General features: G+C 46.3%; 1 protein-coding gene across 2 annotated transcripts in view; it reads right to left on the bottom strand.

Moving 5' to 3' along the window:
* CSNK1G1 (casein kinase 1 gamma 1) overlaps positions 1 to 13,423 on the bottom strand; it is a 91,438-nt gene that overhangs the window by 20,357 nt on the left and 57,658 nt on the right. For both annotated transcript variants that reach the window (XM_064721933.1, XM_064721934.1), the window contains exon 6: positions 5,365 to 5,516. In XM_064721933.1, the coding sequence (XP_064578003.1) occupies positions 5,365 to 5,516 (152 nt within the window). The remainder of the gene's footprint in view (positions 1 to 5,364; positions 5,517 to 13,423) is intronic.

Raw genomic sequence — 13,423 nt, 5'->3', positions numbered from 1 at the left:
CAAGGGCTGTTTCTGAGGCGTTACCACTGGGATGCAGCTCTTGGCAGGATGCCACGGGAGCTGCAGCAGCCTTTTTGTATTGATTTTAAACATACTAAACCGGTTACCAAGAGCTCTTCCCTTGCCCACCTCCTTCCCCTGTTGCTCTGTGTCTTACCACCTTCCTCCCTCGACCCATATGTTGTCTTAGACATGCCAGATTCTTCGTGGAGGGGGATTTTTGGGCAGGCACAAGCTTTACGATCTTCAAAGCTGACTAAAATAATAATTAATCTCATTGCTGTCAACTGGGAATAGCTGGAATATTTTTCAGCTTTTGACTAATGTTTTTCTGGAAGTTTGAGTGAATGGGAAGGTGGAAGGGCAGGAACCCCACTTCTGAGGTGACAGAGTGCCTCTAACAACACACCTTGCTCAGAAGATCATCATTAAAATTGCTTTTCAAAACAAACATATTGCAGGTGTATTGTCAAGCAGTTCTCCTTGGGTCCTGAATTTAGGAGATGATTCTAAAGGAAAATAATTCTCAATTTCATTTAATTTATTACCTTTAATTGCCTTTACATGTTTCAAATGAACACACAAGAACCCTCATTTATGGCTGTCCTGGTCACAGCTGCCCTGCATGCCAAAGATGCTTCTTTGGAAAGGCTACTGGGATTCACCCAGATATTTGTGGGCTGGCAATGCTACAAAAGCTCTGCAAAGTTACACCAAGTCTGTTTTGCACTAACAAGCCTCAGTCCCCAGAGGTCACTGCCACACCGCTGTGAGGGACAGCACAGGGACATCCAGGGCGAGGGCCACCAGCTGCTCACCCACCCCACTGGGAGGATCCTGCTGGGAAAGCTCTGCAGGATGGATTCTCTGGCTCACTGAGCCATCTCTGCCCCAGCCAAGCATCAGGAACCCCCCATCAGCCCTTCCACCCCCTGCTCACTCTGCTGGGCTGGCACACCCCGACTGCTCCTTCATTCCCCACTGAATCCAAACACAGCTGGCAAACCCAGACCACTCTTTCTCTTTACACATCTTGGACCCACACCTGGTTTTAAAAGCCCACATGCATGCGATCCTCCATCACACTCCCAGGCCCTTATCACGCACCCTGTTTTAAAGGAAAATCTGCTGCATTTCCACCTCGTGGAAAGAAGGAGGCAGCCCTCCTTATAAAATAAACAGCTGTACAGGGAGGGCAGCAGACAGGAGAAAACTGGCTGCAGGTGAATCAGGCTTAAAAAACCAGAATTTGCTCCAAGACTCTTCAAAGAAGGGAACAGCACGTGCTGCCGCTCCCTCCCCTCACGCAGTGATTGATTCCAATGTGCAGAGAAAATGGGTTTCACGGCTAACAGCCATTATTTCCAATCAATTACAGCCTGGTGCAGAGCAGAGCAGATGCTCTTCAGTCATTCTTCACACTTTGAATCACCTACAGGACACAGCAGCAGGTCGTGAGACAAAAAGCCACGTTGGGAGGCAATTCAAATGAAGATGCAACCCTTGAAAGTGGAACAAAGAGTTTCCTCGCCTCTCCACACATAACAAGCTTCCAAGTGGAGCCTGACTGCCTCATTTGATTTGTTCCTGCTACCAAAGCAGCTCAGTTGTTGAAATCCCAACAGCAATTAGAGAGCCTGAAAAGGGCCCATTTTTTTCTTCTTTAAAAACTCTCTGCAAGTTGCAGCAGGCAGGACAACAACCTGGACAGCTGAGGTGTCAGGTGAGCCATTATGCTCCAGCAGCAATCAAGGGCACTTATTTTCCTGCCTTTTTTCCTCCCACCTGCCTTTTTTTGCTTCCACCACACACACACACAGCTGCTGTGGGGTCTTTCATATTCCTTCTTTACTTCCACCTGCCTGGACGCTTCATGCTGGAGAGCTTTGCTCAGCCATGGCAGCTCAAAGACACTCCCCGAGTCAGAAAGATGTTTCTTGGAGCAGCTTCCATGCTTTATTGAGCCTGACAAGCCAGTGTCCCTGCTGGTGGCTGCTGTGATGTGGAGTGTCTGGGCTGCATCGCCCTCCCAGGCTCTGTCTGAGCACACAGGAGCAGCAGTGCTGGGGCACAACCTCAGCACCAACCCTGGCTGAAGAAAAGGGGAGGTGGAGCTGCCACTCCAGAAATGTGCTGGATGCACAGGTGAAGTGCTCACTCCTTTGGGTTTGAACTACAGGCTCAAAACACTCTGAATTAATTCTTTTAGGGGCAGAGAAACCACTCCAGGAATGGAATGCTGTTTTTCCATTGCTCTGACACTGGAAAACCAGCAAGCAGGGGAGCACTGGGGTAGATGGAAGACTCTAAATTACAGAGGGATTTCCATGGGCACGGCTGGCTGAGTCCGTCCTTGGAGCCATAAATTTCCATTTCAGATGTCAGAGAAACCTTTAGGAGGGGGGAGAATCCCTTGGCACACGGCAGGACCCCTGTGCTGTGGTGGAGAAATGAGAGGAAATTGTGACATTTAGCAGGTGCCAAAGAAACCCGTGCTTTCGTGCGCCTTCCTCCTGCCAAGGCAGCAAGTGTAACAAACCCTCTGATCCCAGAAAGGTAACTCTTAAGAGACTGATCTTGACAGCAGTTCCATCTCTAGACCTTCCTGATAAATTTGAGCCCTTCTTCCACACATCAGCTGCTTAAATATAGATCAGATCAGCAGAGAATGAAATTAATCTTGTTCAAAGGCAATTTTGATGGTCACTGGTAGAAAAACATCCTGCCATAACTCGGTCCAGATCACATCCAGAGTATTTTTCCAGTGCCTGGTGGCACAACAGACCTTGTTGTAAGCTGTCAGTGAGCTTTGTACAGGCTGGGCTTGGCCAAGAGTGAAAAACAGAAGTCTGAATAAAAAAAACATTCTCCCCTGAATTATGGGCTGTGGGGACTGACATAGTGACCACATTTTGTTCAGGAGTTTCACCCACTGGATTTATTCAGCTGCATGTGGAGTATGGAGGAAGCAGTTTGAGTCTGAACAATTCCCAAACAGGTTGCCTTCCTTGAACACTCATTGTCATCCAGTCTCTCTTGCCCTCAGCCAGGAGAGCCTTCCTGATGTAAAACTATGTTTGAATTCTCCTGTAATCCCACGTGGCACTTCTTAAGAGACACTGCCCTTGTTTTTCCCAGAGAAACTCCTCTTTCTTCTACCATCTGGAAAGGATCCACCCCAGTCCTGAGATGCTGCAGCCTGTCAAGCTCATTCACAACAGACAAGCAGAAATATGTATCAAAAAAGATCAAAAAAATGCCTCTGGTTAAAAACTGACCACGGGACTGGATGCTCCTACAGACATGGGGATCACCCTAAGTATGAGGAGAAAGATCAGGGGACAAATGCCCATGGCTAGAATTACAGCTTTAGCAGACTTGGCCAGTCAGAAGCAGGAATGAAATGCAATTCATGGATGTGAGCCCAAGGAGTTTGAGAGTCCAGCTTTCCTTTCTGATGTGTCTCACACAGGAGTGTGACACAGTGACTGCAATCATTTAGTGTGGGAGAAAGGTTTTCCCTAAAGCCTTGGGTCTAGAGCAGAGTGTTTTCATTTCATTTGAGCAGTAAGTGCCAGCCCCTTTGGAAAACACTTCTGTCAGAGCCAGGTGATGGGGCACACCTGAGCATGTCTGATCCGTCCCCTTAGATGTGCACACTCCTGTAACCCCCCTGAGGAGACTGAGAAGGCCCTACAGCATCTCCCCATGGCCAGGGGAGCACCTGATCCTTTGGGAGAACAGCTCCTCCATTTCCAGCTGCTTTTGCTGTCCCCCTGCACGTGTTTTCCACCTGGCACCAGTGCCCTGGTGAGCTGCAGCTTGGCCACAAGATCAACAGGTGATGGCAGTGAGGAACATCCAAGCCCAGAGCTGAGCTGCAGCCCCAGGGCACAGCAGAAGGCAGCAGCCATGGCTGTGACAGTCTTGATTTCCCCAGCAGTCCCTTGGGAATGAATTTACATCTTTATATTTTCCCTGCAAAGGTCACACAAGCTGCATCTGAGGCTTTGCCAGCTGTTGCCACTTGATTTAATCAAAGCCAATACTATAAATTGGTTTTCCATTGATAAGGAAACACTAAAAACCAAGAGAACTTGACTGCTTTGCTGGGGAGGCCTCAGCACCAGGCAGGTGCTGTTCAAACTTGTGCAGTTCTGACCTCAGTTTTCCATCTGCTGTGTCAAACTTCAGTTTACCTGGAAAGGATTGTGTTCCTCATCCCTTACATCTCCTCTTCCCTACCATGCTTCTATCCACAGAGCTATTAATGTGAATATACAATTCCAACTCTGCTGTGGAGCATCTGGGTGATCCCAAGGTCCAGCTATGCAAGACCTGGATATCTGCAGATATTTAGGAATCTGCAAGCCAATGTGAAAACCAAAAAAGCCAAACTGACTGGCAGGCCCCACTGACTTGTGGAAGTATCCACACCACATTTAGTTCAGCTTTCATGTTGTTTACTTTTAACACAAACCCAAATCCAAGCTGGATCACTTCCAGCTTGACTTCCTTTCCTTTTCAGGTACATTAAAGGCTCTGTGATGTTGCCCATGGAACTATTCAATTCCAGGTGTCAGGAATTTAAACCCACTTAACTGACCAAATTTTGACCACGTTTGACAAAAGCAGAGCTCTCAAACGCTGCTGTTTTGGCTGAGGAGGGCTCAGCCCCCACTGCCCCGTGAGGTTTCAGTCCATGGGCAGCCCAGCAGCACCAAACCAGCAGAACTGGTAGGAGTGTGGGAGGGTGCTGTGCTCTGTGTGTCCCACGGAGAGGGTGAGAAATGAGATGTTCCTGGGATGTCCAAAGAGAGGGAGGGACCTGGGGTGTGCAGGGGATGTGAGTCCGTAGGAATCTGGCTGCACTGGTTCTGCTGTGCAGGGAGCCAGCTCCTCATCAACAGCATCTGACCTTCCTCCATGGGCACGAGTCCTCCTCACCCCTGAGAGGTTTTCTTTTACAGGAAAGATGGACAGGGACCTTGGACAAGGGACTGGAGTGACAGCACAAGGGGAAATTGCTTCCTGCAGCCAGAACACAGGGCTAGATGGGATATTGGGGAGAATGTGGGACTGGGGAGGCCCTGGCTCAGGTTTCCCAGAGAAACTGTGGCTGCCCCATGCCTGGAAATGTTCCAGGCCAGGTTGGACAGGGCTTGGAGCAATCTGGGAGCAATCTTGGAGCAATCTAGTCTTTGGCAGGCAGGGTGGGATTAGATCCTTGAAGTTTCTTTCCAACTCAAACCTGGTGATTCTGTGATGGAAGAAGATTCTCTCAGCACTGAACCTTGCACTGTGCCCACCCCAGGATGGAAGGACACCCCAGGACACCCCAGGGCAGGCTCTGCCATCACTCACCAGCTGAATGGCAATCATCAACACCGTCTTCAGAGTGAAGGTCCTGTCACAGAGGTCAAACAGATCTTCCAGGCTGGGACCAAGCAGCTCCAATACCATGGCATTGTACTTCCCACAGGGTCCAAAGTAATACACCTGGGGGAGCCCTTCAGCTGGAAGAACAGGGAAAAAAACTGGAATCAGTCAATGGGACAAAGTTAATTCCCCTCCCCCTGTGTGCACACCTTTTGTTAGGCAGTTTTATTGTCACTTCTTGAGTGTTCTATCTGCTGCTGCAGCCCAGCAAGGAAATAAAAGTCCCAGCACAAACTGTGACTGAACCAAAGGCCAAACCTGAGCAGGCTCTGCTCAGCTACACCCCTGCACAGACAAAAGGGATTTCAGAGCAATTAACAAGTCCACCTCAAAGCATTGAGCTTTGGCAGCTTAAAGGCTTGGATTTAGGGAACACGACACAAAGTTCCCTGTGTTCCACTAAAAACCAGGCAGAGAACAGCCCCAGATGTGGGCTGGCACTTGCTGGAGCAGTTAGGAAGATGATAGTCCTTGGGGAAAATGAAGCATGGCCAAAAAAGGGCTGCTTTGTCACCAAAATAGCACCCAGCCCTTGCTTTTCAGCACAACCTTACACAAAGTTTACACTCAGTGAAATGGAAAAAAAACCCCTTTTCCTATAAAATAGGAAAAAGTTTTAAATTTTGACCAATCACCACACAAAAACAGGTGATCATGGTCATTAGCATATGTGCACACAACACATCTATCAACATTGAACTGGCAGGAGCCAGAGCCCATCTTCCCACCCAGCAGACTGCTCTGTGGGAGGGCAGTGTTGATACTCAGCTGGCAGGGGATTTTTGGGTGGATCAGCTCTCTGAAAGGCATCAGAAGCAGAGGGAAAAAACCAGCCCTGATGTTGGAAGACTCAGAGAGCTGCACAGCACTCCTGGAATTACCTTCGAGTCAAAAGGGAAACCACAGCAGCCCATACAGGAGGAATTTAGCACAGGCCCAACTGCTCATTTTGCTAATCAGCACCTGCACCAGCTACAAGCTGGGTAGCATGTTTAAATATCTCTGTATTTCCAGTCTACACCTCATAAGCAGCTCCAAAACACAACAGAAAGGTTTTGTTTTGAAATACAGGGCTTTGTCTTATGTCAAAACAAAATATGTGCTTGAATGGCCAAAGATTTGGCCTCCTGCTATTCCGTGTAAAGGCTGAGCATGGGGAGCACTGCTAAGTTTTTTTCCCATAGAGATCCACAAATTATAGTGCACAGGACCTGAAAGCACTGTGATTACTAATTTTATGGCATGTTTTAAACAAGTGCAGGCGTGCACCTGGATTTGAATAAGTGATCAATGTTAGATATAGCAAAATACTTGACTAATTAAGCTCAGAGTTTGGTGTGAGGTGCTCAGTGAAACATTCCAGGCTGGAGAGAATGTCAGCAACACAACAAGTGCAAGTCCTACTCCAGATTTAGGGAAACCCTGCTAATCCACCCCATGGCACTCAGAACTCTGCAACCTGCCAACAACATAACAAAGCAGCACTGAGATCACCAAACTGTAAATATCACAGAACTCCTGCTCCAAAAGAACAAACTGCAGTTTGACAAACATTACCTGGGGAGGGTTTTAATCTCATTAATTCACATGCTCTGGGAACCTGTCAGCAGGATGCATTAATGGGATCTTACAGAGCATTGCAGGAATTCCCTGCCTAACCAGTGTTTTGTGTCCCATGTAAAACACTGACCCAACCTGGGGCTGGGAGGCTGCTGCTCCTAACAGAGCTCCATGCTTCAGGAAGCAGTCACACTCATTAAATCCTCTAGGAACACAGGATGGTTTGATGCAGAAGCAATTCAGAAAGCCAAACAATGATGGGATATGATCCAGGCAGCTCCAAGATGCTTTCAAATATCCCCAAATCAACACAAATGGCAATTTAATGTCATCAGCTTAGTGCTGAAGGCTGGAATAATTGCAACAGCTCTTGAAGTGACTCACGGTGAGCCACTGGGTTTTCAGTGAAGTCTGATGAGGACTTACCTACAAAGTCACCTCTAACACCAAGATAAGCATCTCTATTTTTTAGAGAATAATAGAATAATAATAGAGAAGAAGAGAGTAACAGAATATTTTATGCAAAGTTTAAACCTGAGCCCATTATAGATTCTAGATACAGACAGACAATGAGTACCTCTACCACAATTTCTACAAGTCTCAAATAGTGGAACTGAGGAAGGAATTAGTTAGGACTCTGCTAACTAAGACATGCAGGAGAATAAAATTGTAGAAAGGCTCTTAAAGAAGGTGAAGGATCCCATTTAATATCAATATTCCCAGGGGAATATGAGAACATTTACAGCCTGACTTGGTAAGGGGCAAGCATTGCAATCAAAATGAATTTCCTACTGGGCATAAGACCCAGAAAGACAGATTGCAGCAAGACCCAAAAAGTGGGGATTTCATGTAGGGAAGGAAGCAACACTACTTGGTGCTCTCTGGGATCCCAATTCCTTCAGCTTTACCTACTCAGAGCTCACAGCCCAGAGCTTGGAGTACCCTCTTTGTCTGAAACCCCCAGGAAAGCTCTGCTTTCTGTGGGAGCTCTGGCACAGTGAGGCCTTAGTGAAGAACATTAAAAAAGCATCCTAAATGTCAGAATACAGGAGACACCATTGGCTTCAGGCGTATTTTTAGGGTTCGATTTTTCCCTGAAGGTTTTTTCTGACTGCCAGCTCTGCAGTCAAGGACTTCCCTCGTGCCTTTGCCAGGATAAAGCTGCTGTAACATCCCTCTGGATCCAAAGGAATATTGCTGATGAGCCCTGTGGAGCTCCCAGCCCACACCAGGGATCCTCAGCTCCACACTAGTTATGGAAATAAAATTGGGATGGACTCAACATAACACATCTTCAGCTCACTCAAGCTCAACTCAACCTTCACCATCTTTTTGGGAAGAGGAACAGCTCGAAAGATGAACTTGATGTACACATTAAAGGGTGTGTTGGCAGATAAAACTGGATGAAATTTGAGATACAGGCAGCTCCAGAGCCACTCTGAACAGTAAAAAGGGTCAGCCTAAGAAAATCTGCATAAAATTTGATTTTGTCACAGCCCATCTGCATAATTTATGACGTAGCTTGGCTCTATTTCAGCGAAAAGCATTGTGTCCTGGTGCAGAGTCCATTGTCACAGTGAACCACAGGAACTCCATAAATATCACCAGCAGATCTGTAAATACTTAAGAAGGATGTTGCCAACTGAAAAGATTGATGGAGGAAAAAGGACTTTTTTTGCCTGGGCAGTTGGAGTTGAGGTTTTTAATGGAAAGTAATCTCAGTGGGAGAGGACTGGAAAGGTCACACAAAGCCACGGTGTCATGCTGTAGGTGAGCAGCTCTGAATTCAGAGAGATGAAAAGCCACCAGCAGAGCAGAGTCTCACACTGAGGATTCAAAGGTACAACTCAACACTTGAAGTACAAACCAGGATCTGTTTAATGCAATTAATGCATGAAATCACATCACAACCAAGAATTTCTCCATGGTATCAAACAAGAGCAATACACTAAGGGAAGAAAATACAGGCATGATATGTGCAGGTTCTCCTTTGGAGGAAAACCAGTTTATTACAGCAGAGACTGCTGCAAGCAGAAATCATCTCAATTTGCTTAACGGCTTTGGTCTCGCTGCTGAGTGATTTGGCTCAGCCACATGGAAAAGGGCCCACTCCACCCTCACTCTCACAGGAAGTTTATCACCCCAATAAACACAGACTGATTGCTGCACCGGAATCCACAGGCAAATTCTGCTATTTCAGCAGAGTGATGTCTTGGAAGAAATTCAAGCTGAGCGCAGCGAAAACCTAGCAAAGCATTTTGTAGATTAAAGCATCACTGCTGGAACGAGAGCAAATGCAGACATCAAAGCCAAAAACTCAAGACTTTGATTCCCCCACACTCCTGAGACTGGCCCTGGCTTTCTGGGGATGCTAAACTCTCACTGCTCTGGGCTGCCACCAAAAGGGACCTTCCCATCCTTCCTCGTGCTCTGAGGCTGGGCAATATGTTGGATCAACCCAAAAAACACTTGGCTTGAGCTTCAACACAAGAATGGGAACAGTAACAAGGAGCAGGATCACTGCTCCTCCGGAGAGCTTCATCTGAGCTGGATTAACACCTGGAGCAACACCTTCCAGGAACCTCCACCACAAGATGATTTGAGTAATGTTATCCACTCCATGCCACCCTGGATGATTTGAGTAATGTTATCTTGCTGCCATATCTTTTACAGCATGACTAATGGCCACAAAACTCCTCAGACATCCAACATACTCCAAAAAAACCTCAATGGTTCAGGCACACAGACATTCCAAAGCCATTTCCAGGCCTGGTTATGAAATGGTGATGGGCAGAGATGCCAATCTAAGGTTATGCCCGAGGGAATAATCAGAGTTTGCAGCACCTGCCCTGCATGGAGGGCACAGGAAGCAGAACCCACCTGCTCCAGAAGAACACCTGGCCTGAGGCTCTGTGAATAAACTTCATCAACAGCAAGTAAAATACACCCAAGGAGGAACGAGGGAGCAAGTGCAGGAAGATGCATGTGGCATCTACATCAATGGAGGGACAAGTGCCACATCCCCATACAGCAAATCACCAGAAACATCCAGAGCTTGTGATCAATACCAGCAGTTTCTGAACCACCATGGCTTTTGCTCCCATGGGGAGTTGTTTTCCACTGCTCTTCAATGAGGTGTAGCCAAAGAAGAAGACATCAGAGAAGCTGATGTCTTCAATTTCAAGAATTTAAGAAGAATTCAGACCCTCTCCTCATGCAGGTTTTAACACTGAGCTCTATTGCAAAGGGGAGACACTCCTGAAGCCCCAAATTCCACACCCAGAGCGGGGAGGAATCCAAGGCCAGCAAAAAGCTGATTCTTGATGCAAACCCACGCTCTGTGTGGGCAGCAAGAACTCTTTCTCACTGAAAGAGATGCAGACACACACACACACCAGAAGCATCAGTGCACAGAAAGTTCTGTGTGGTTTTAAAGAGGCTCTGATGAATGGGCCGTAGATTGTCACAAAATTCTCATTCAGAGCAGAAAGTTTATTTTTACAAATCACAGAACACAAAATTACACGATGAACACCATAAATAGCAACTGTGAGAGGGCTGAATATCTATAGCTAAAATTAAACATGTTCCAAACAAATTAAACAAATTGCTTTAGAGTAGTCAACCCATTTAAGCTGATTACACTAATGAGGATCTACCCTTCTCTTAATTTTCAAATCAGAATAAAATCCTGGCTGAAAGAGAAGATTTGTGATCAACATTGACTGGGCCAAGATCTCAGCTTTTAATGTCTTCAAACATGTCCCATGTAAATCTACCTGAGCACGTTAGTTAACAGATAATTTCTGTGAGCTGCAAGTAAAAAGGCTCATCCTGCCCTTCAGATTTTGGAAGAGTCTGCTTCAAAAACAGAAAGATGGGACAAAAGTTGAGATTGGGCTTGTTACTGGGAATAACCTGGTCCTAAGGGTCTTTTACACATTTGATTGGATGCCTTTCAGAGAGATCTCCCTTCAAAGTACAGCTGCCAAAGCTTTATAGTAGAGTCCTTCACCTTAAATCTTCCATGGAGGAGCTCAGGGAAGGACACAGATTTTGGGTGATTGAGTGTTTTCTCGTGTTTGAGAAACAGCAGTTGAGATGTGAAGGAAAACAAGCAGAAAACGCAATTTTTGACTCCAGCACCAGCTGAGGGAAGAGACGAGAATGCTGACTCCATGTTCAGAAGGCTTGATTTATTATTTTATGATATGCATTACATTAAAACTATACTAAAAAGAATAGAAGGAAAGGTTTCATCTCAGAAGGCTGGCTAAGAATATTAAGGAAAGAATGAGCTGGGAGGAGACAGAACCACTGTCATCTCCAGGGAGTTCCATGTGCACTCCAAGGCTCCAGCCTCACTCCAGCTTATCTCAGATTATTCAAGATGTATTTAAACCCTGCTGTGTTTTGTTTCATTTTGGTAATATTTGAATCTACAAAAAGAAAAGGTAAGGGAAAAGGAGCAGGAGAAAAACAGACACGGGAAGGACAGAAGGAAGAACATATTTGTTCTTGATGCTGGTAAAAATCCAAACTATTTGATTTTTACTTCAACTGCAGAAAAACAAATCTCAGGATCGTTGTGTTATTAGAACAGGGTGGCATTTCATCTTCCTTGAGTGGTACAAGCTGGTTTCCTGACATCATGGCTTCTCTCAATTAAACAACTCTTCACATCCACAAAGCAAGAAGCACTTAAAGAGGGGGTACCAAGGAGACATTCATATTTGTATTCATAAAGATAAAAAAAGGTTGGGAGAAGAATCAACCCTATCTGGAAAGGTCAAATGCAGGAAAACTTTCAAAATCTGGGAAATTTACCCAGAAACACCCATTCACAGGCAGTTTCTTAGCTCTAACAACTAAATTAGTCAAGTGAAATTGTTTCTGTTCTTGACAAACACAGAAGAATAAAGCACAGCACAATAAATTGCTTTTTCCTCAAGTTTCAAAAGACTGAATTCACATTTCTAGGGCTTGGGGGAAATGACTGCATTCAAATCTCCATGTTACTGTTGGATTTTGTATCCAACACAATGTCTTGCTCCAGTGATGATGGCAGCTGGCACATAGAACAACACCTTAAAAGAAGGATAAAACCAGTAAATAATTTTAGAAGAGTTATTTCAAACCATCTAAAAAAGTTCTAGCTTAAGTTCTATCCTAATTACCTTTCCCACACACCTGCAATACAGGGACAAGGATGAAAGAAAACCACTGGAACTGCCCAGGGCAGTGGTGGAGCCACTCAATAGCATTCCTGGAGGGATTTAGGAGCCACGTGGATGTGGCACTTGGGAACAGGGGGTCATGGTGGCCTTGCCAGTGCTGGGGTGTGGTTGAGATGGATTCTTTGCTTTGATGGTTTGAGAAGGATTCTTTTCCAACCTAAACAATTCTGTGACTCTGCTCCTCTGCAGGTCACATACCTGTGTAAGCACATCTGGGTGGCCAACTGGGCTCTGCTGTTTGAGAACACCCACAAGAACCCAACCAAAAAGAAAGAAAGAAACCAACAAAGAAACAAATTCCCTCCCTCCCCCTCAAAAAAATAAAAATCCAAGGAGCAATTGGAAGTTGCTCCTGATCAGTTTTCCTTTGCTGTGCAATTGCTCAGCTCCACCTGCTGAGAGGGAGTTGAGATGAAATCATGGGGTCCCTTGGTAATTTTCTTTCCTTCTGAGAACAAGCTCTTAGAATTATGGAATATCCTGTGCTGGAAGGGACTTACAAGGAGCAACAAGTCCCAGACACCCCAACAATCCCACCCTGTGCCTGAGAGCATTTTCCAAGCACTCCTGAGCTGTGGCAGCCTTGGGGCTGTGACCATTCCCTGGGAGCCCCTCTGGGGTCAGAACCTTTTCCCAAAATCCAACCTAAACCTCCCTAACACAGCTCCAACTATTCCCTCAGGTGGTGTTCCTGGTGACAGTCAGAACTGTCCCTTGGCAACACGTTATGCACATGGAGTGATGTGAGTTAATGACATTACAGGTATAACCTCGAGAAAAATCAACAACAAGAGTTCTTGGTTGCTCAGCAGCACTCAAATTTAACTCCAGAAGCAGTGCCAGGGAAGAAGCTACTTCTGGGCAGATGAAAAATGCCACAAAAGCAGCAAAACCAAATTGCTTGTGCTGAATTGCTCCTCTGGTGCCCAGAGAACCATTTTGGTTTGATCACAGCAAGTCCCAGGTGGCTCCTGCTGTTCCTCAGCTCATCTCCATTGGAGACTGCTGGCTGGGGGCAGAGCTTTCCCTGCTCCCTGCCCAGCTGCACACAGGGTGACACTTCCATGATGACAATGCAGGAGGCTCTGCCAGCCTGAGCTGCAGCCACAGCCCTGAGCAGGGGCCACAGGCAGTGCCACCAGCACAGCACAGCCACCTGAGGCCAAACTGGCACACAACAGGCAGGA

The sequence above is a fragment of the Zonotrichia leucophrys genome, chromosome 10 (genome assembly GCF_028769735.1).
Source record: "Zonotrichia leucophrys gambelii isolate GWCS_2022_RI chromosome 10, RI_Zleu_2.0, whole genome shotgun sequence".
Classification (NCBI taxonomy): domain Eukaryota; kingdom Metazoa; phylum Chordata; class Aves; order Passeriformes; family Passerellidae; genus Zonotrichia; species Zonotrichia leucophrys.
This window is presented reverse-complemented; position numbering and strand designations above follow the sequence as displayed.